General features: G+C 44.4%; 1 protein-coding gene across 2 annotated transcripts in view; it reads left to right on the top strand.

Annotated features, from left to right (window-relative positions):
• The window catches only part of RORA (RAR related orphan receptor A), a 358,823-nt gene that overhangs the window by 295,548 nt on the left and 44,125 nt on the right, over positions 1-19,150 (top strand). Inside the window, exon 1 of one of the 2 annotated variants that reach the window (XM_058033481.1) lies at positions 244-270. The exons of the other annotated variant lie outside the window; for it this stretch is intronic. Coding sequence (XP_057889464.1) covers positions 264-270 — 7 coding nt within the window. The 5' untranslated portion in view covers positions 244-263. Of the gene's footprint in view, positions 1-243; positions 271-19,150 lie in introns of those variants that run through there. 2 annotated transcript variants of the gene reach the window in all.

Raw genomic sequence — 19,150 nt, 5'->3', positions numbered from 1 at the left:
GGGAGGGGACGGGGCGAGCGGTGTAAACAAGGCGGGGGGCCGGGGCTGGCGCGGTGTCAGCGGGTCACATGGAGCCTCATATGGGCCGGGGGATGGCGGCGCGGCGCGGCTCTCCGCTGGCAGGCGGCGGCTGCTGCTGAGGCGGCGGCGGCGCTTCACGCCGAGGGCCCGTCCCGCCTCCCCTCCCCGCCTCCCGCCCGCCGCGCTCCGCTCCGCTCCCCGCCGTTCGCCGCTGACAAATGATGTGCGTTGTGCTCGCCGCGATGAAAGGTAGGCTCGGAACCCGGCCCGGGCAGCGAGCGGCGCCCGCCGGAGTCGCGGCGCTCCGCGGCCTCCGCGCTGCCCGCGCCGCCGCTCGGGGTCCGGCGCCGCTCGTTGCCGGCCGGCGCTGGCCGTGCGGGGCCCGGGCGGCTCGGGGCGGCTCTCGGCGCCGCGGGCGGCTCGTTCCCGGCTCGTTCCCGGCTCGGTGGCGGCGGGAGCGGCGCTCCGCTTAGAGCGCAGGGGCGCGGGCCGGCCGGCGCTGGGCTGGCGGGGCTGCGGCTGAGCCGCTCGGGGCCCGCGCCGGCTGCGCTCGGGCTCCCCAAAACCTGACTCTAGCCAAGAGCAAAGGACGTGCGGCATCCTCTGGGCGGCTCACGGGGCCAAAATGCCGTCTTCAGGCAGCTGCTCATCTTTCAAAAGCTTTGGAATAAAAGGAAAAAGCCGAGTTACTTAGTGACTTCTTTTTTCTTAACCTGGAGTTTTCTCTTCTTGCGGACTCGAGTCCTTGTTGAGGGTCAGTGGCAGACTGAGGACAGTCAAACGAAGTTTTTGATGAGATACCAAAAGTTTAGAGGTACGTTTGTAGTCTGCCCTGTTTTTTAATAAAATTAAATCCACAGTAGAGCTTTGCATTGCAGTGTTTTTAAAATCATAGGTTTGGGGATTTTTGAAATATAGGAAAAAATTAATTTGAATAACCATCTTACTTTCATACAGTATTTTTTCACAATAATCTAAAAACATACGAACTTAATGCCCCCACTAAAATACTAAATGTGTGCTGTTTAAGATGAATTTTAGGCAAAATTTCTCTTTAATAATTTAGTTACTTGGAAAAAGGCTATCGAGTCTTGCTTCAGTTCGAGACTGTTGCCTTTTTTTTCCACTTTGCAAGGCACTAGGTAATGCACACCAGTAGCAGCATAGTGTTTAAGGACGGTAATTTTCAATTACGCGGCTTCCTTTTCTTCTTGGAGAGAAGCCTGTGTGAATAAAAAGAAAAGCACTGTATTCATTAATCATTAGCCATGCTGAATGTATTTGGCAAGAAAATGTAATTGGGTTGATTCAGATACTTGTATCTGTAACAAAAGGAAGTGCATTTTTTTTTTAAGTGCAAACTACATGGATATTTTAGCAGTCCTTTAAAATTGTACATATTCTGATAACAGTTTTTCAGCCTATCCCTTATAAGCCTTTTAGAACCATGAAATTAAATAAACAATTTTCTTAAAAGAGGGAGGGAAGTACACATGCGAAAAATATTGGGGGGTGTGATTATGTTGTGGGCTTCTGGACAGAGATTTAAGGTGTGTTGTAAAAGAACAGGCGGATGATTTACAGCAATTCAACTTCGAAATGTATTTTTTATTCTCTTGGGAGTTTCATTTAAACCAATTTCCACACTGATGTAAAATCTTGGCAGAGCCCAGCTTTTGGATTTTAAAGTGTAATTCCTAGTGGCTTTATTATGGAAATGAGTAGGTCTTTGTACTTTTTACAGACTACTTCTATACTACATTTAATTCATGTTTCATAATATTTAGTTCTCTAATGCATTGAAAAACTTCCTTGGTTTCTTATCCTTTCTCTAATTTGCTGGACAGGGTTCAGCTGGAGGAAATGTGTTGTCATTTGTCTTAAAAGGGCCTCTGACTGCTATGAAATAATAGATCCACAGGCCAATATTATGATTTGAGAGAAGTAGACCAATGGAATAGGGAACGGAGTTTGTTTAAGCTCGAAAGTAAAAGGGAAAAATGCAAAATCTGGAGGTGAATTTGGTATCTTGTTTGTTCTCTATCCTGTGGTGGCGTCTTCTAATCTTCTACAGTTCTGAAGTTAAAGTGCAAAAAATTATGGTCTTAAAGACAATATGGGATTTTCATATTTGGCTTAATTTTCTTTTTTGGGTATAAAGGGGGAGTATTAATGCCTTTCCTATTGCTGTTTAGATAGCCCAAACTGATACCATGTGAAGTTAATTTGTGAGTTGTTTTATTTTTCTTGCAACACAATGTTCCGGCAAGCACGTTCTCTTTAACTGTGAAAATTCCTGAGCCTGCATCCAGGTTTGGGTGGGTAGAGACGAGGCAGCTGTCACACAGGGAGAGCTGCACTCACACACCTGCGGTGCTGGGAACAGACCGGTCCAGGAAGAGCCTGGGCATGTCTTTGGGACAGGCTGCGTGGTAGGAAATGAAACTTTCTCGTTTCAGGCAGGGCAGAAGGAGGATTTTTTCCACCTGATTTCTAAGAAAACAGGCAGAGATGAACCATCAAAGTTCTTAATGACTGAATAAGTATTTTCTAGATTGATGGACTTTTAGAAATTATTTACCAGCTGCTGTGAGTCTGCAGAGTATCCAGGAAGCCTTGCATTTTTAGTTGGTAGCACAGGCTAAGCAGCTGACACTGCTGAGGGACACGGCAACGTTACGTGCTCACCAGTGAAGTTTGCAGAGAAACCCGATCGTTCTGCCCGCGGAGGCACCGGTGCAGATCTGATTCCAGAGGGAGCCCTCCCTGGCAGGAGCATCGGGGTGGCTTCAAGGAGAGCAGTGCTGGGTGCTGCTGGGCAGGTGCCCTGTGCTGGGCTCAGGGGCTCCTGTGTCAGCCAGCACGGAGCAGAGGGAGCCCAGCAGCAGGGCAGAGCCTTTCCTGGCTGTGGGACTGCTCCGTGTTCTGTGCCTGCGCTGTGCAGGGCTGTGTCAGTCAGTGCTGCTGACAGACAGTGCTTGTCCTGTGCCATCATCAGGCCTGGTCAGGAGGGTTCAGTCCCCTGATGAGTTGTAGGGTATGGACAGGAACCTGGCCATAGTTGTGTTATCATTGCTGTGCACGTTCCTAAATAGGGACTGGTGGAAAGGCTGATGTGAATTTTCTAATCTATTTAAACCCAGATGTATTTACTGTTAAGGTGGCATTTGAGGTACTAATCCTGGCTACTGCTGTGTCAATGTACAGTTCAGTCTGTTGCTGTTTTGTGGAAGATGGACCAGATGAGCAGAATCTGTTGCTCCTAGGCTGTAAGGAAAATTGTTTCACTTTGGGGATCTGTGCTTGAATCACTGGAAATATAACCATCCTTTCTAATGACTGAATGAAAATTCAGTCAGTAAAATCCACTTGTTTTAAAGAAGACGACTCCACTGTGTCAGGATTTTTGGAATCTGCCGCATTTTTGTGGAGAGCCCGAGCTGCAGCTGTGCAGGAGGCAGCATTGCCCTGGCTGCAGCCGTGCAGCAGGCAGCACTGCAGGGCAGCAGGCAGCATTGCCCCGGCTGCAGCCGTGCAGCAGGCAGCACTGCAGGGCAGCAGGCAGCATTGCCCCGGCTGCAGCCGTGCAGCAGGCAGCACTCCTGGCAGCAGGCAGCACTCCTGGCAGCAGCCATGCAGCAGGCAGCACTGCAGGGCAGCAGCAGCACTCCTGGCTGTCCCCCTGCCCCAGGTGCTTTTCCTGCAGCGAGCAGAGCCAGGCTGCTCTGGGCAGGCAGGGATGCACGCACCGCTGCTCCGTCTGGGTGAGCTTTTCCCAGTCTGTCAAGCCTGACCTTCTGACGTGGTTTTTGTCATGTATCCTGGCACCAGCGTCCCAGCACGTTGGTAATTACTCAGTGCTTTTCACCAGTAAATAAATGCCTATGGAAAAATATCTTGCCATAGGTTTTTAAAAAAAAGGTAGCTTTGCAAATTGAAGCGTGCTTAAATTTACCTTTACTGTGGCACTATTGAAAGTTAAATCCAATTTAGCAACTAGTCTGGTACAGAACTTGTGTTGACTAAATATTAACAGAATCTGGCCTTTGGAATTGCTAGCTGACAGGCTGTTTTTTCTGCTTTAATTTCATTTGACTGATGTGAATGACTTGCTTGTATCTAAGACCTTGGTTGCATTACATGCAGAGGATAAGATTGGTTTGAGGTTTATTGCTGAAATGTACTTTTCAGGCTCTTTGAAAGACTCTCGAGATTTAAAAGTAAAAGAGGAAATCTGTCTTTATGTCTTGCTCTGTGAAAATCAAAGGCAGTTGCATGCTCTGTACAAGTCTCAGTTGGGGACACTCGTTTCAAGTAAGGAGATTCTGTCCTGTTTAGGTCAGCAGAAACTGTGGGTGCTGAACATCTCACTAGATCAGACTCTTTAAACTTACACACCGCTCTTGCCTAGCTCAAATGGTGAGCGGCTTCCTAATGGCTCGTAATGCAGTCTTAGAAATAATTCTGAATAACTGGGGTAAAACTCAAGCAGTCTACAGACACCACTCAAGGACTTCTGTGCCCCTTTTTTGTGAAACCAAACAGAATGGCTCCCTGAGGGGCAGAGGCTGCAGAGGAGGGTCTGGGCTGGTGTTGGGGGTGTGGGCTCTGGCAGATGTGCAGTGTCCCTGTGCTTTATTCAGTGGGCTGGGGGAGGTGGCAGCTCGTTCACTTGGGGCAGGGGAAGGGCCTGCAGCCCTGCAGTGGGGAGCTGAATGTTTGTTTTCACATTTATTACTTTGGGGAGTAGTGTCTAGAGACCTTAGTGAAGAACTGAGTCCTCTTTATGTCAAGTACTTCCCCACTGTGTGTGAAAAAGACTGATTTCTTTACTCATTCCCCATTATAGAGAACCTAGCATGTTTGGGGGGTTTTTTCTAGGATGTTGTAGCGCTCGATTTTAACCTTAAGCGATTTTAAATCTTTTTTCTTGCTTCTCTTGCCTACAGTAAAGTGTAAAAATGATCACTATTGTGAGTAATTACCATCAGGATTGTTGGTATTTTGTCTTGACTACACAACAGAGTTCTAAATTGGTATATTTTATTCTAAACTATATGTACAAAATCAAAATTGGCGAATCTTTGTGTCTCTCCTGAGTAGATACATTGCAAATCTCTATCTAGTATTGGGGGAAGTTGAGATGCAGCATGTTCTTTTTTTTCCTTTCCATTCCCAGGAGATAAGTTTTTGTAGTGTGCAAAATAACTGCATATGACAAGAATGTTATTACAGTCAGACTTGATACATTTTAGAATGTTTTTCTGTTTTTTTTATTCACAATGAAAGGGAAAAGTATTCACCTTTCTTGTATTTATCTGTGAGCTGTAATTTGCAATTACAGCTGATAACTCCTGAGATCAAGCAAGCAGTAGTTCTCTCCTTTTGTGGTTTGTCTTTTCCTTGAGGACTGATATCTAAGGGATATGCACATAACTAATGGTACAGAAACTGTCTTCTTCCTTTTTGAAGATCAGGGATTTTTCTCCTTTTTGCAATAAACATTAGCAGGGGAGGGGAGTGCTCTGTCCTCCGAGAATAACTAAGTTATGCGCAAAAAGGTGAGTCTGTACTGTGCAGACCTCTCTGCCTGTTGGATGAATAAAGGCACTGGAAAGGTGAGGCAGAAAGCCTTTTAGGAGGTCTGGAGATGGACCTTCTCCTTGTGCTTCACGCTGTGAGCTGCCTGTGCTGAGCACAGTGTGGCTTGCTGGAGGCATTGGGGCTGGCAGGGTGTGCAGAATGCAGGCTGGCAGGCTGGCTGCAGTTCCAGGCTGTTCCCAGCTGCCTGCACCTTGTGCTGGGAACACGAGGGAGTGATTCAGGGCAGTGACTCACGGGGTGCTTCCCTCTGCACATGGGGCTCAGTGCAGAGAGCCCCTGAGCTACCACCACTGCTCTGGGCTCGTCTGCCTGCACAGGCTACTGCTGCTTACACTCTCCTGAAAAATGCCATTAAATTCGTGTTTGCTTCCCTTTTCCTTTGCAGTGCCAGGGCAGGATGAAGCAGGCATGCTGACAGGAGCAAAGGGATATGCAGGGAAGTCAGAGTCCAGTGCCATGCCAGTTGGGACAGCTCTCTCATGTTCTCCCAGCACTCTGCTGGTGCCTGTGTGCTGCCCCTCAGGAGCACAGAGCTGCTCTGCCCATGCCAGTGCAGGGTCTGCCATGGGTGATGCTCCTCACACGCTCTGGCTGCAGCTCATGGTGAACCTCTGACGCCTGAAGGAAGCTCTCACAAGGGCACAGTTCCCCCCAGAGAGGCCTGGGGGCTGCCCAGCACGGCTGGGGGCAGGTGTAGCCCATGTTCTGGCTGCTGCCAGTGAGTGCAGCTGGAGCCCTTCATCTCACAGGGGACTGGCAGGGCTCAGCAGCTCCCACTGCTCCCACACCTAAGCAGTCAACTTCAGACTTCACCGTGGTTTTTGTTTTCTTTCCTGTGAGATGGTGAGTGGTGCAGGACCCGTGGCTCTCCTGTTTGTGTGATTCCAGCCTTTAGGCCCTTTGTCATGCTGCATATGTAGCCATCTAGGCTAAAATCAGTGAGGAGAGAGGTATAATCATCCCAGCTTTCATTTTAAGAGCATTTATCTCAAAGCTTAATTAAAGCTGCTTGGATGTAAATAAGTCTAACCTCTTCACTTCTGAACAATGCAAATAGAATAGTCAGCATACTTATAGGGTATCAGCCATGTAATTATTGTGTACTGTTTGTGTTCTTTGAAATACTGTGCTGTTTCTTGCCCCTGAATCCTGGGACAAAATGCTTAATAAAACCAACTGTGTGACTCATTATTTATGTACTTTAGAAGAAGTTGATCATTCTCAAACAAAGGGATGGAAAAGTGGCATTAAGTCTTTACAAAGACAGATACACTGTGACACAGGGTTTCTCAGAGTGTTCCTTCAAACTGAAGGGACCACAAGCTGGAATTTAGACTGGCTGCCAGAGAAGCAGGGTCGTGTTCCTGGATGCCAGCCCTGCTTTTCACTGGCTCTGGGTGGTGCTGGTCGGAGACACTGCAGGCACCACCCAGAGCCCTGGGCTTGCACCTCCTGCCACCTCTGCACTCACAACCAACGACAGAAAAGGTCCTGTCACTGTTCGCACGTGCTGTCATCTGCACTCTACTCTGATGTTCCAGAAGTCCTAAAGTCTTTGCTGTTCTCACTGTAATGTTGTTAACAGCATGAAATGGGGAGTGATGCATTATTGGCAGTGGCTTCTGCTTCCAGCTCTTGCAGATACTGAGCTCCTGTATTTCAGTGGCTCAGCAATTCTCTCCCTTCATGCGAGTATCGTTTGCTGTTTAATGCCTTGTACAATTTACATGATCCAATTAGAAATCAAGTTCCCATTTCATGTGGCACTTAGTTCACACCTCTTGTGAGACTGCCAGGGATCTGAGGAGGTGATACTGTGCCATGGGTTAAGTGTGCCTAAAACTTACATAAGCTTGTGTTTACCTCACTCCTAGTTCTGAAGAGAGGAGTGCTTTCTTGTCCAGCCTCCTCTGCTTGGCCCTGTGCCTAGTGTGACATGATTCAAAGGGTCATTTATCTTCTTCTCACCCCAAAAGAAGGTTAAAGTCTCTCTAAGCCCCAGGTGCTCTTTGCCTGGAGCCTTTAGTCTAGGTAGGGAGTTGAAAGTCAGTAAAAAATGATCCCTGGTCTAGTCATCAGAACATTTGGAGTTTCCTTTTTGTACATAGATATTCGCATACTTTAGTTCTGATGAAAATTTGAACAGTATAAATTGCTGTACTACTTGGCAGGAGCAGCAGTAGCTGCTGTCCTCCTGTAACAACTGTAATGCTTCTCATAATGGGTGTATTTTCCCATTTGGCTAAATTAATTAGCCCATCTTTGTCTATGTTTGATTTGTCAGAGTAGCTTTTGTGAGAAAACACACATTTTCTAGTGAATTTGTAGTTATTTTTTGCTCAGCTTGGGAATTAATTAACCCATCTTGTGCACTGCAGAAAACTGCTTGTTGTAGAGTGCCCCTGCTTTTTCCTCTCCTTGGACCACCTCCTTCTGGAGCCCTGTAGAATTGGCCATATCATAGACCTGTTATGAATAAGAAGCTTGACTAGGCCAATGTTCAAGCAGCAATCAATTTATTATTTAACATGGTAAAGTATGAGCAATACAGCGCTGGGTACAGCGGGGGAAGTTTTCCCTCCAACTGCACACCAATAATTGAGGGTTACAGGTATTTATAGGGGTACCCATCAGCTTTTTCAGCAGTTTCTAGTTCCAATTTTTTTACTCATCAGCAATTTTTATTCCAAATTATTACATCATGATTCTATACACTATTGTGATCTTAGTTTCTCAGGATGTATCTCAAAAGGAGGATCCCAGATGGTGGCAGTCCAGTTTCCCTTTGGTTGAAACCCTAAATCCTTGAGGTGATGTTCATCTTCCTTTCTCAAGCTGTTTTTCTCTGCTTCAGTAAGGCATGAGATAAGCATATTTCCTTTATATATATTCCAAAGCTATAGTTTCAAGGATACAAGTAATATTCTAAAATTATACTTCCAAAGGTTATTATTGCAGAGCAGCTTTTTATGGATTAAATGCAAGCAAAAAGCAACATCTTCAACACTTTAATTCCAATGCTCCTAAATCTACTAGGGTTAATTTGCAAACAAAAGATAGGTTCAAAGGCCTTTTTCCATGCTTTATTCTCCCCAGTTATTGTTAGAATTCACAGCTCTCCCATTGTCGAGGTCCACACATTTCGCATTCACAACTACACACATCGCCTGTTTGTACCTGACACCAAACACAACTTTGTATTTCACAGAGCTTATCTTTCCAGTTTTGGAGGGCACGAACGTAAGTGAAAGCACTGTCCTGTACAGGTTTGGAACGCCAGGCTGGGGCTCTGCAGGGCTGGGGAAACCATCCATGGGGCACATGGAAGTGAACCCACTGTCCTGTACAGGTTTGGAACGCCAGGCTGGGGCTCTGCAGGGCTGGGGAGGTGTTTGCCACTGTCCTGTGCCTGCTTGTGATGGGCTGGAGGAGCTGAGCTCATGCTCAGCGTTGTTTTCCGTCAAAGGGACACACCCTGCAATTGTTAGATTGACAGAGATGCGTCGTGTTAAATTTTGGGGAGAGTTTTTCTCCTACCGTGGGTGCCTTATTGAATTAAAAGAAGTATTTGCTTAAAATATGAGTACATAAAGATGTTTGTAACTGCTGGACAGATTCTTGTATCAACAGATAATAAAAAGAAAGTCAGACAGGTTAATTAAAGAGGCCGAGATGTTTCGCTTGTAAAGCTCATAAGCATAGGCGCCTGCAGAGGGGCAGAGCAGCGCCCCGGGCGCTGTGCCTGCAGATGCGGCGATAGCGGGGCAGCCGCGGGGCTGGGCTGGGCTCGGCCGCCCCATGCAGGAATTGATTCTGCCATTGTTCTCTTCAAGGAGCACCACAGTTCTATCTCCTGCCTCCCGCATGGGATGCTTCCTTGGACGCTATGCGTGAAGCCTCTCAGTAACATGAGCAATGTTTCAGCCTTGTGTTTTTCTTGGTGAGTTGTTTGATTGCACCTGGTGGAATCTGGGTGAGCACCGAGAACTAACTTCTGCCTGAACCTGGAAAAGGCCCCGAAAATGGGGTGTTTTGGTATTGGCTGTGGCTAGCTCTGTCCAGGTTTCTTTAAAATCTGCTGGTATTTCCGGGATTAACTTTGCATTTCCCAGCCAGAAAGGTGGAGTGCAGCACCTGGTGCTGGAGCGCTCCCTCCTTTGCATACACCTCACTGGCTCCCAACAACACTTCTCCTTTCTGAGCTGGGAATTGGTTTGGAAAAAGAGGAATCAGTATCTTTAACAGATTTGTTTCATTTTAAATATTTTTGCTCACTTACTAAAAACATCTCAAATTATTGTGTGGTTTATTCACTTTAAAATTATAACTTGAGATTAAAATGTCCAGCATGGTGCATTTCTCTGGGCAGCACACTGTCAATGCGCCTTTAAACTACTTGGCTTGGAGAGGACCATCAGTAGCAGTACTGATTTTTGTTATGGAAACCTAGAGCTCAGTATGGGGAAATGCTCCCTCCTTCATGTCACTGTTCCAAAATATTCTAATTTTCTTGTGTTTTCCCTCTCAACCACAGTGTTTATACTTACAGAAGGGAAAAGTAGCCAAACATAAAGGTCACTCTAAAGCAGAGACCTTGTGAATACCAAAATCTCACTCCAAAGAATTTCAGCTCGTAGGATCGATTTAAAAACCCTCACAAAGTGCTTCAGAATGGAAATGCTTTTTTTATGTCACACTGAAAGCTGTAGCATTTAGTGGTGGTAAATTTGCACTTCCTAACATGTTATTTCTGCCAGTGTTGATTACTGTTTTGCTGCAGAAGTAACTAACTTTGTAATTTAATCTGCCGTGGTATTGTTAGCCTAAAATTCGATGTGTGCACGCTGCATTATGAGAAGCTGTGCTGCAGAGGCTGCCTCTAGCAGTCCCTGCACTGTGAAGTGTTGGAGGCTGGCAGAGTGGCCAGGAGGGTGCCACTGCCTGCGTGCCTTGGTGTGTCCTGTTCCCAGTGCAGCTACCCTGGTCACTGCTGGATCCCAGCACCATCCAGAATTACCTGAAAGAGAGTGAAGAAATACATACTTGACTGTGTAATTATTCTTTATGTGAAATCTACTCAGATATATTAGCCAATGCTTGTATTAATTTGTAATACCTGAAAAACCTGATCAGGTCTTGACTTTTAATCAAGTTATCAGTCCAGAAGAGTAGCACAGTTCTTCTGGAAATTCTTAAAACAAGTTACTAAGAAATCTGACTCATAAAGCAAATGCCTCCTGAAATTTGAATGTTTAGAAGGGAAAAATGACTGGCAGCTCCTCTTGTAAGTGTGCTAGTTGCAATAAAGTATAAAAGTTCAACATCAAAGAGATCACCGCTTAGTCTGTGGCGTATTTGTACATCAAAGAACAAACACAGGACGAAAGGAACTGCACAGAGATACAGTTCATCCTTGCAGACAGGTCCCTGTGGAATGCTATAAAGAGCTGCTTTCAGAGTGTGGAAATGATCATTTCTGATTTGGGAGTAGGTGGGAGCGAGGGGCAGTGTCCCAGAGCCCAGATGCTCTTGGGGGAGCGCCGGAGCTTTGGCGATGCCAGCGCTGAGTTGTGTCCCTGGGACAGATGGACCTGTGTCTGCAGCAGGGCCATTCACTGGCCAGGCTGGGCTAAGGGGCTCTAATGGCAGGGAAAGGTCTGCTTTGTGATTTAGGTGGTGGTGTGCCAGTGCTCAGGTACTGTGTTGTGTTGCCCAGAGGGGTTGTGGGGTCTCCATTCTTGGAGATTCTTGGTTGGACACAGCCCTTGTCTGACCCTGCTTGGAGCAGGAGCTGCATCAAGCCATCTCCAGAGGTGCCTCCAACACAGACTCTTCTTATGATCCATGAGGGAAACTCTTCTGTAGTAAGGCAGCTGTCTCCTTCATATTTTTAATTCTGGCTCTCTTAGTACAACACACAATTCAGCCAAATATGTAACCAGCTCTGGCACAGGAGAAGTCCTCCACCTGTGTTTTACTGTTTTTCTCAGCTTTTATAATGTGAAAGCTTGATGTATTTCTACTGATTTGTGCTTTTAGTAGTTTGTTGTGGTTCTGTCATTTGGTGGGGTTTTATTGTTTTTTCTTATTAATTCTTATTAATCTTGAAATCCCCTTTAGATAGAGAGAAAGTTGTGTATGTCTGCCTTAGAACTAAAGAAAAGTGATCTTGGGTGTGTACAGCATGTCCTCTTTCAGGACAAGACAGGTCATGAGAAGTTGGTCAAGGAAATTATTGGACTCTCACTGACCAGTTGGTGAACTGTATTGAAGGCAGTGGAGACTTTGCTATTAACCTGAATGTATCTGCTTTAATATTAAAATGATAAGTAGGTCACATCTATTCTTCAGTTCCAGGCTTTCTACTTAATTTGTGTCTCTGTAAGGGGTGACTGCATGTGTTATATACAGAAATGTTAATCATAAGATCCATACTAAATCTGAATTCTCCAATGTTTGAGTGTGCTTGGATCAACCATTTTAATAGCAGTTCCACCTTTTTAGGAGATAGTATTGTCAGCAGACTCATTTCTTTTACTGCAGAACTAAAAATAGTTACAATCTCGTGGAATCATTAAGAAATACAAAGGGTTTCTGTTAAAAACCCTGGGGAAACCTGATTAGGCAGACTACTGTATAATTAATCGATGTGCTACTACACTTGGAGAAGTAGTGCATCAGTAAACAGAAGTCAGAATGTAAAAGGCTAAGAAGAACTGCTGGGAATTGTGTTAAGACATCAAGGCTTGAAAATAACAATTTGAGCACCTCAGGAGAGAGGAGCATTTGCATTTGATGGAAGGACAGAAAATTCTCCAAAAGGCCAGGGCAGGGCCATCTGTGAAGGAAGCTCAAATAAAACACCTTTGCTACTACTGGTCACAGTATTTTATATTCCCTTCAAGCTGATGTTCTGATAGCTCCTTAGACTGATTTGTACATTTGTGAGACAGTGTCAGGTAAAGTGCTGTTAGAATGTTCCTTTCATTAATGCTGTGCTTTAAATACATTCATTCTGATAATTAAGTTGTTGCCTAAGATATGACAGGGATCATTGATTTGTGCCATTGTTTGTCTTGTTTGCTTTGAGACTGGAAATAATTGTCAGCAAGCAGTCTGTAATTATCTCTTTGGAAAAAGGCAGGATCCTCTTTAACATTACTGCAAAAAGGTGCAGCAGTTGTGTGTGTAGAGATCGGGGTGGCTGTGATAACAACATGAATGAATTATTCTTCCAGAAATATGTTTGGAACCAATCCCTACCCCACTGCAGCAGTGTCACCTGGAGAGGGAGTTCCCCCCTGGGACGGTCCATGTGCCAAGGCAAGGCCCTGTGCCTGAGCAGGAAGGAGGAGGAGCTGCTGCCACCAGCTTTCGGCCCCTCAAATGGACACTTTTGGGATTTTGAGGAAGTCATTACAGGGACAATAAATTCCTGCTTTTCTGTTTAGAGAAAAGTGTGCAGCTGTGTTTAAGGAGGCCCATTTCTGTGGCTGTTAGGGGGCTGATGGGGAGAAATGGGCTGTGCTTGAGGGGCTTCACCAAGGAAGTGGCTGCCCTGGACCTTGTGTCACACTGGAGTCCTGCTGGGGGCACTGGGGGGAGTGGAGGATGCTCAGCATGCTGAAGTCAAGGCTTTTCTTGGGGAATGATAATAATTGGTTTTAAGCAGTGACCACTGTAGTCCGGTGAATGCAGTGGCTGTGCAAGTTCCCTGCTCTGCAGGATGAGCTGCAGGCGTGTTTGTGCTGTGCTGTGTGAAGGTGGAGCTTTTCTCGCTCAGCGTGTCGAGTCCTGACCTGCTGGCTGGCACAGACCGTGTTTGGACGAGACAAGAGCTTTACATCTTAGAAACACTAATCAAATTAATTCAATTTATATGCTAAATTGAAGGAAAGTTCACTTTCCAATTATTAAAAAAAAATCCAACAAAAGACAAAACACACCAACAATGAACTTTTTGAGGCTCCTTCCCACCTTGAGAATGCCAGAGTGTCAGGTTAACAGTTTATGTCACAGAGTGTTGTGATGCTCTTGGCCAGGAACGGTTGCCAGCAGCTCATAAAATCAAAATCCCAAAATGAAATCCTTCAATACTTTTCTCTTTTCCCTCATTGAATTGAATTGAAAAATTTCTTAGGGAGGTGCCAGCAAAAATAATGTGGGGTTGTGTGGCTTAACCTCTTACCTTGGGCTGTAGCTGCAGCACTGGCGATGGGGTAACTGCTGAGTTCAAATTCTGTTTTAGTGGGTGTGTGAATGGACACCCTGAATGAGCAGCGGGCACAGATGTGCAGCTTGTCTCTGTGGAGCCTCAAGCTGAATTTCCAGGAGCATGTGCAAAGCTGGCACAAAGCTGTGTCTCACATGAGGAGCACTCTGTGCGCTGGCAGAGGCATCAGTTCTGAACTGGAGTCAGGTTTTGTTAGCCAAGCATTTTGTCATTGGTGCAAGTTTTAGAGTTTCTGAGGACTTTTATCTGTTTCTAGTGTAAAAACACCTTAATAATTGAAATTACATAGCACGACTTCAAATATAATCACCAAATATAATGTGGGAGAAGAATTAATTTAATTATAATTAATTCCAGTTTTCAGAAAATGCTTTCAAAGTTGTCTTAAGCTGGATACCAAAACGGTTATCACTTTGGAAAATGTTCCAAGTCTCCAAACATCTCAGTAAAGTGTCTGTTTCACAAAGGACTTCTTTGATCCAGCTATCTAGGAGATTTATCCGAGGAGACAAAACCCAGATTGCTTACTGCTAATCCAGTGCTTTGCAAACAAGATTTTAATTTTTATTCCCTTTACTTGTTTTTCAAAAATTCCAGCAGATATACAGTGGGATGGTTTCTTCCCATAAATAATTAAGCCCATTGTAAGCAATGCCAGTAGAAAGCAGTCCTGAGATTCATTTGGTTTTAAGTACCTACTCATTTTTTCCTTTTGGAAATAAAACCATGTCCCAAGCAATTTGAATGCTCATAAATCATGTTAGTTGAAGGGGAGAAATTATTCCAAACTTAGTAGTAACAGAGCACAGGAAACCAAAGGACTGCATTCTAAAAGAGACCATGTAAGCTTGTGTTTGTGTACCTGCCCACTAATGCCAGCACAGGAGTTCCAAATACATTGTTCATTGAATTAAAGAACCCACCCAAATGTTTTAAGACATTATTTATTAACAGTGACTGGTTTTAATGTCAAGAGAGGGTAAATTAAGTTGGTTACACAATTTATCAGCTGCTGCTAAATATTGTGGATGTTATTAGTCATTAAGTAACCAACAGTTAGTCTGGCAGTTTATTAAATCTCAGGACACTGGATGCAGGAATCTCTCCATGTTTTCTTGATGAAGTGGAAGAGCACCTCAGAATAACATTAGCAGTATGTAGATGTGTAAAAATTCTTCCTTCTCTTTTCCCCCATTTCTCTCTTACTGACTGCTTTAAAGAAATCTTCATTTAGGATTTTTAATGAAAACATGTTTTTTCTGTAGTGAATCTGCCAGAAAAAGTAAATTGACATGTCATGGAGTGGCTTGGTGACTTGCAGGTGTTTATTTCCTTGTTTTAAGCAGATGCAGAAGGTGTATTCTGGTGCTGTTACGGTGTGATGGATGAAAAAACTGCACTGACTTTTATCCCGGAGAGGGAAGCGAGTTGTTTTCTTTCAAGGGCTGCAGATCAATTGCTGTCTTACAGAAGTAATGCCATGAAAGTGGGGAAGAACTCCTCTTTGATACTCAGGTCTTTCTATTTCAGTTGGTACAGTAATGGGCTTTTGAATTAAAGGTTTGTTAAAGCTTGTATCTATTTCAGAGTATTGACAGCCGAAGCAGACTTGCTGAGCCAAAATTTATATGTTTATCCAAGCCTGTTAAAATCAGAATTTATGGTGACTGTACTAATGTGTAATCTTTAATACCACTTCTATACAGAAGGCTGCTATTTGAATTTTCAGTGAAGTAAATTTCTTTACAATATGCCTTTGAGTTATGGTTTATAACTGGATTCATATAAATAAATGCTTTCAACTGAATGCTGTTGAACTAATTCCATTTTGAAGTCATTAATTATATTTAGCTCACTGAAAAAAAGGAGGGGGAAGGCATCAACTAACCCCATATACAAGTGACAACAGAATTGTTTCATGAAGGAGCTTTGGGCCTCTTGAGCTATGAAGAGTGAGTGGTTTGGGTTGGTTGGTGTTTTAATCAAAAAGTGAACAGAAACTAGATAATGCATTGCTATACTGCAAAGACATTTCATTTTCAACAGCCATTAATATAGTTAATGCTTTTTGCTTTTATCATGTTAAAGTCTTTGCAATAAGATCTGGCTATGCAGTGACCCTACTTGTTTGTGCAGGGAAAAAACCTTGTTTCTTCATCCTGAGTCCATTAGCTCTTGTCAGATTGGTAAATTTCTTCTGATTTATGTTCAGTTGAAAAAGTGGTTTGTTGCAGTCAAGGTAAGAAAGAAAACTCAAAACTTTAATTTCTTACAGTGTGTGTGTATATGTGTATTGTGAACCTTAAGGTAGAGTGCTCACCAGTCATCAGAAGTGAAATCGAGATGCAGCCAGAACAAAAAGAAAATCAAAATTCTCGTGCAGTTTGTGTGAACCTGCTCATTACACTTTATTAATAAAGATTTTGTGTTTCCAAGAGTTAGAGAACATAATAGACCTGAGCATTGCTCGTTGCAGTTTCCCAAAGACAGACTGGGAAATAAATAGTGTGTATATATTTTTAGTCTGGAGCAGGGTACTTATGCCATTTCCATCTTTATCCTTCCATTTTGGCTATCCCATTTAGGTGGATGCAAGAATTTTCCTGCTTGGAATTCACATTGCCCTGGGACCACACAGGCTGCATGCAGAACTGTCATCTTGCTGAAGTGCTGTGTAATTGCCTGATCCTCTTTCCTTTGCTGTCTAGTTTCTTTTCTTTCATTTCATTACTTTCATTTCTTCTCCTTCATGTGAACGTTCTTCATCTCTAATTCACTTTCTTGTGTTCTTCTTTCACTCTTTTGAGAGCAAGCTGCCAGTGCCTTATTTAATGTCTCGATCAGCGTAGTGAGGGTAACACCAGGACTGTGCATTTCAGGCCTTTGTGACCAGCTGGTTCAGATCAGGGTGAAGGTGAGAGACAGAGCCCTGTGGGACCCCTCTGTGCTGTCCCTTCTGACTCTGCCCTCTGGCTTCTGCAGGAGGCCTTGGCTCCTTTGGCAGCTGCTGGAACAGTCCCACAGCACCAGTGGGGTGGGACAACTGCAACAAACTGGCTCTCCATCTGGACTTCTAATTGTCTTTCCATCTACCAAAATACATGTCTGGTCTCTTAAGGCTGCTTCCTGCCCACCATCCCCAGAACACTTCTGACTTCATCAGCACTGTGTGGCACTCTGTGCCAGGGGCACCCCTAGATGATCACTGGCACCCTCACGAAACTTAAATTGTTCTTGTGTGTTGTTTTACTTGAGGAGAAACTGATGCTCTCAGATTTGCTGTGGTGGAGGAAAGAGGTGTGGAATTACCCTGCTGAGCTGCTGCAGTATCTGAAACATTTAATTGTTCATCATGAGCTCCCTAAACATATGCAAACTGTTCTGGTTACCAGAGTGATCAACCAGAAATCAACCACAAACTCGATTGTAGGAAAGTTTCCATGAAAGGTCTGCCATGCTTGCAGACTCCCAGTAAATTTAAGTTTATTAAAATGAACTAGCATGAAGCAAGGAAGCTGTCTGGACTTACTCTGAAGTCATTTTACAGAGCACAGCAGACATCACTTCAATCACATACAAGATACACAGAACCAGAATTACAGTAGAGTGAGCTGGTCAGCAGTTTTAGAACTAAGTAATAGGAAGCAAGGAAAATGCAAAAGGTGATACAGTTTTATATCTTCCACTAAAGACTGTTGGAATGGGGACCCTCTTTTTGTCTGCATATTTTACATATTTTATGCATGAAGTCCTCATCCAAAACTGTGGTTCCTCAGCTCTCCTGAAGCAGCAGTGGTGAACAGGCTTCTCCCACTGTCCTTGCTGCTAACTTTGTCTTCAAGAGGAGAACCCAGGGCTGGCATGTTGGCTAACACTGACAGCCAGGAGACTTTTTTGTGGTGTACCAGGTGGCCAAGAACAGGGGTCTCTAAAGTCATGCGCCCCTGTCATTAAAAAATAAAGTTACTACACCTAAGAAAGTCTAGTAGAGCAAACGATTCTTCATTCATTCATTGCAGTTTCTTGAAAAACTGCTGACTTAGGATAACGTATATTTTCCACTTGTCCATAAGAAACAAAATTCATACTGGAAAATGCTGTTCTTTTTAAATTGCACACTTCATAGTGTCTTTCCATTTTCTGCCCCACTCCTCTGATTTTGTCCAGCTCTGGCTTTTGGAAACAGATGGATATAGCTGATTCTCAGCAATTGTTTGAAAATATTCCTGGTGGTTTTAATCGTAGATATAGCTTGTGTATATATATAGTGAGTGTATGCATCTAACGTGCAGCTTATCTGGTTTTTCAAACAAGGGAATCTCCAGACTGAATTCAGAAACTACCTGTGGGTAATAGCAGGGAAAGCCCATTCTTCAAACCCATCATTCCTCTGTGCTTCCTTTGTTTCTCTGTTTCTAGAAGACCTTCACATAGAGCTCTGCCATGGACTGTTTGAATTAACTGGTTTTATACTGGCATCTTGTTTCAGTTGAATGTGGTGATTATGGAATGCTTCTTTCTGTTGTCTTTGAAACTTGAAGGTACCCCAAATAAACTAAAACCCAGAGAGAACCACTAAAAATATTAGTCAAAAATCTTACAGCTTTCTGTGTCTCTGTGTATTCTTACTTCTTTCTTGTTTTGTGCTTTTTTTTTTTATTCAATACTCAAGGGTTGGCAGTGCTGTAAAGTAGAACAGTGAAACATAAATATTAATTGTGGTAGAAATATTGTCTAGAATCTCATTCTTGTTTTACTTGAAAATAATACTCAATTGTCTTGGCCGTGCTGGAACAAAGACGAGACCTAAGGGATGTGCATTTATTTGGCTGCAACTTTATTAACACGTTTGGGAGCAGTGCCTGGCAGTAAATCACCCTGAGTGAGTCAGTGCCTGTGCCTTGATCCTTCCCACCTCAGTGCAGAGCTGTGCCAGCCCAGGCTGGCTCCCCGGGGCTGCAGGCACCACATCAGTGTGTTGGGATGGGGAGCTCCTTCTCCCGGCCCCACAGGGTGGGTGGGAGCCACGGCTGCTTTTCCAGCTTTCTCAGAGAGCCTCTGCTGGCCTGGCTTGGCTTTCCCCCTCTCTGGCAAGGTGAAAATCCCTGGCAATGTGTCTAGGAGTGGTGAAGCCTGTGCCCTCCCACTGCTCTTCCTGAGTAACACCTGATTTGGGAGGGTCTCTGGCACAGATAGGGGCCGGTAATCCTGGGTTTGTGTGGGCTCAGACTCCTCTCTTCAGCTGGGGCAAGACTTCAGATTTTAGGGGCAGAGATGGAAGTTGCAGCCCAA

The sequence above is a fragment of the Melospiza georgiana genome, chromosome 13 (assembly GCF_028018845.1).
Source record: "Melospiza georgiana isolate bMelGeo1 chromosome 13, bMelGeo1.pri, whole genome shotgun sequence".
Taxonomy (NCBI): domain Eukaryota; kingdom Metazoa; phylum Chordata; class Aves; order Passeriformes; family Passerellidae; genus Melospiza; species Melospiza georgiana.
The sequence above is the reverse complement of the archived record's forward strand: the minus strand, read 5'-3'. Positions and strand labels throughout refer to the sequence as shown.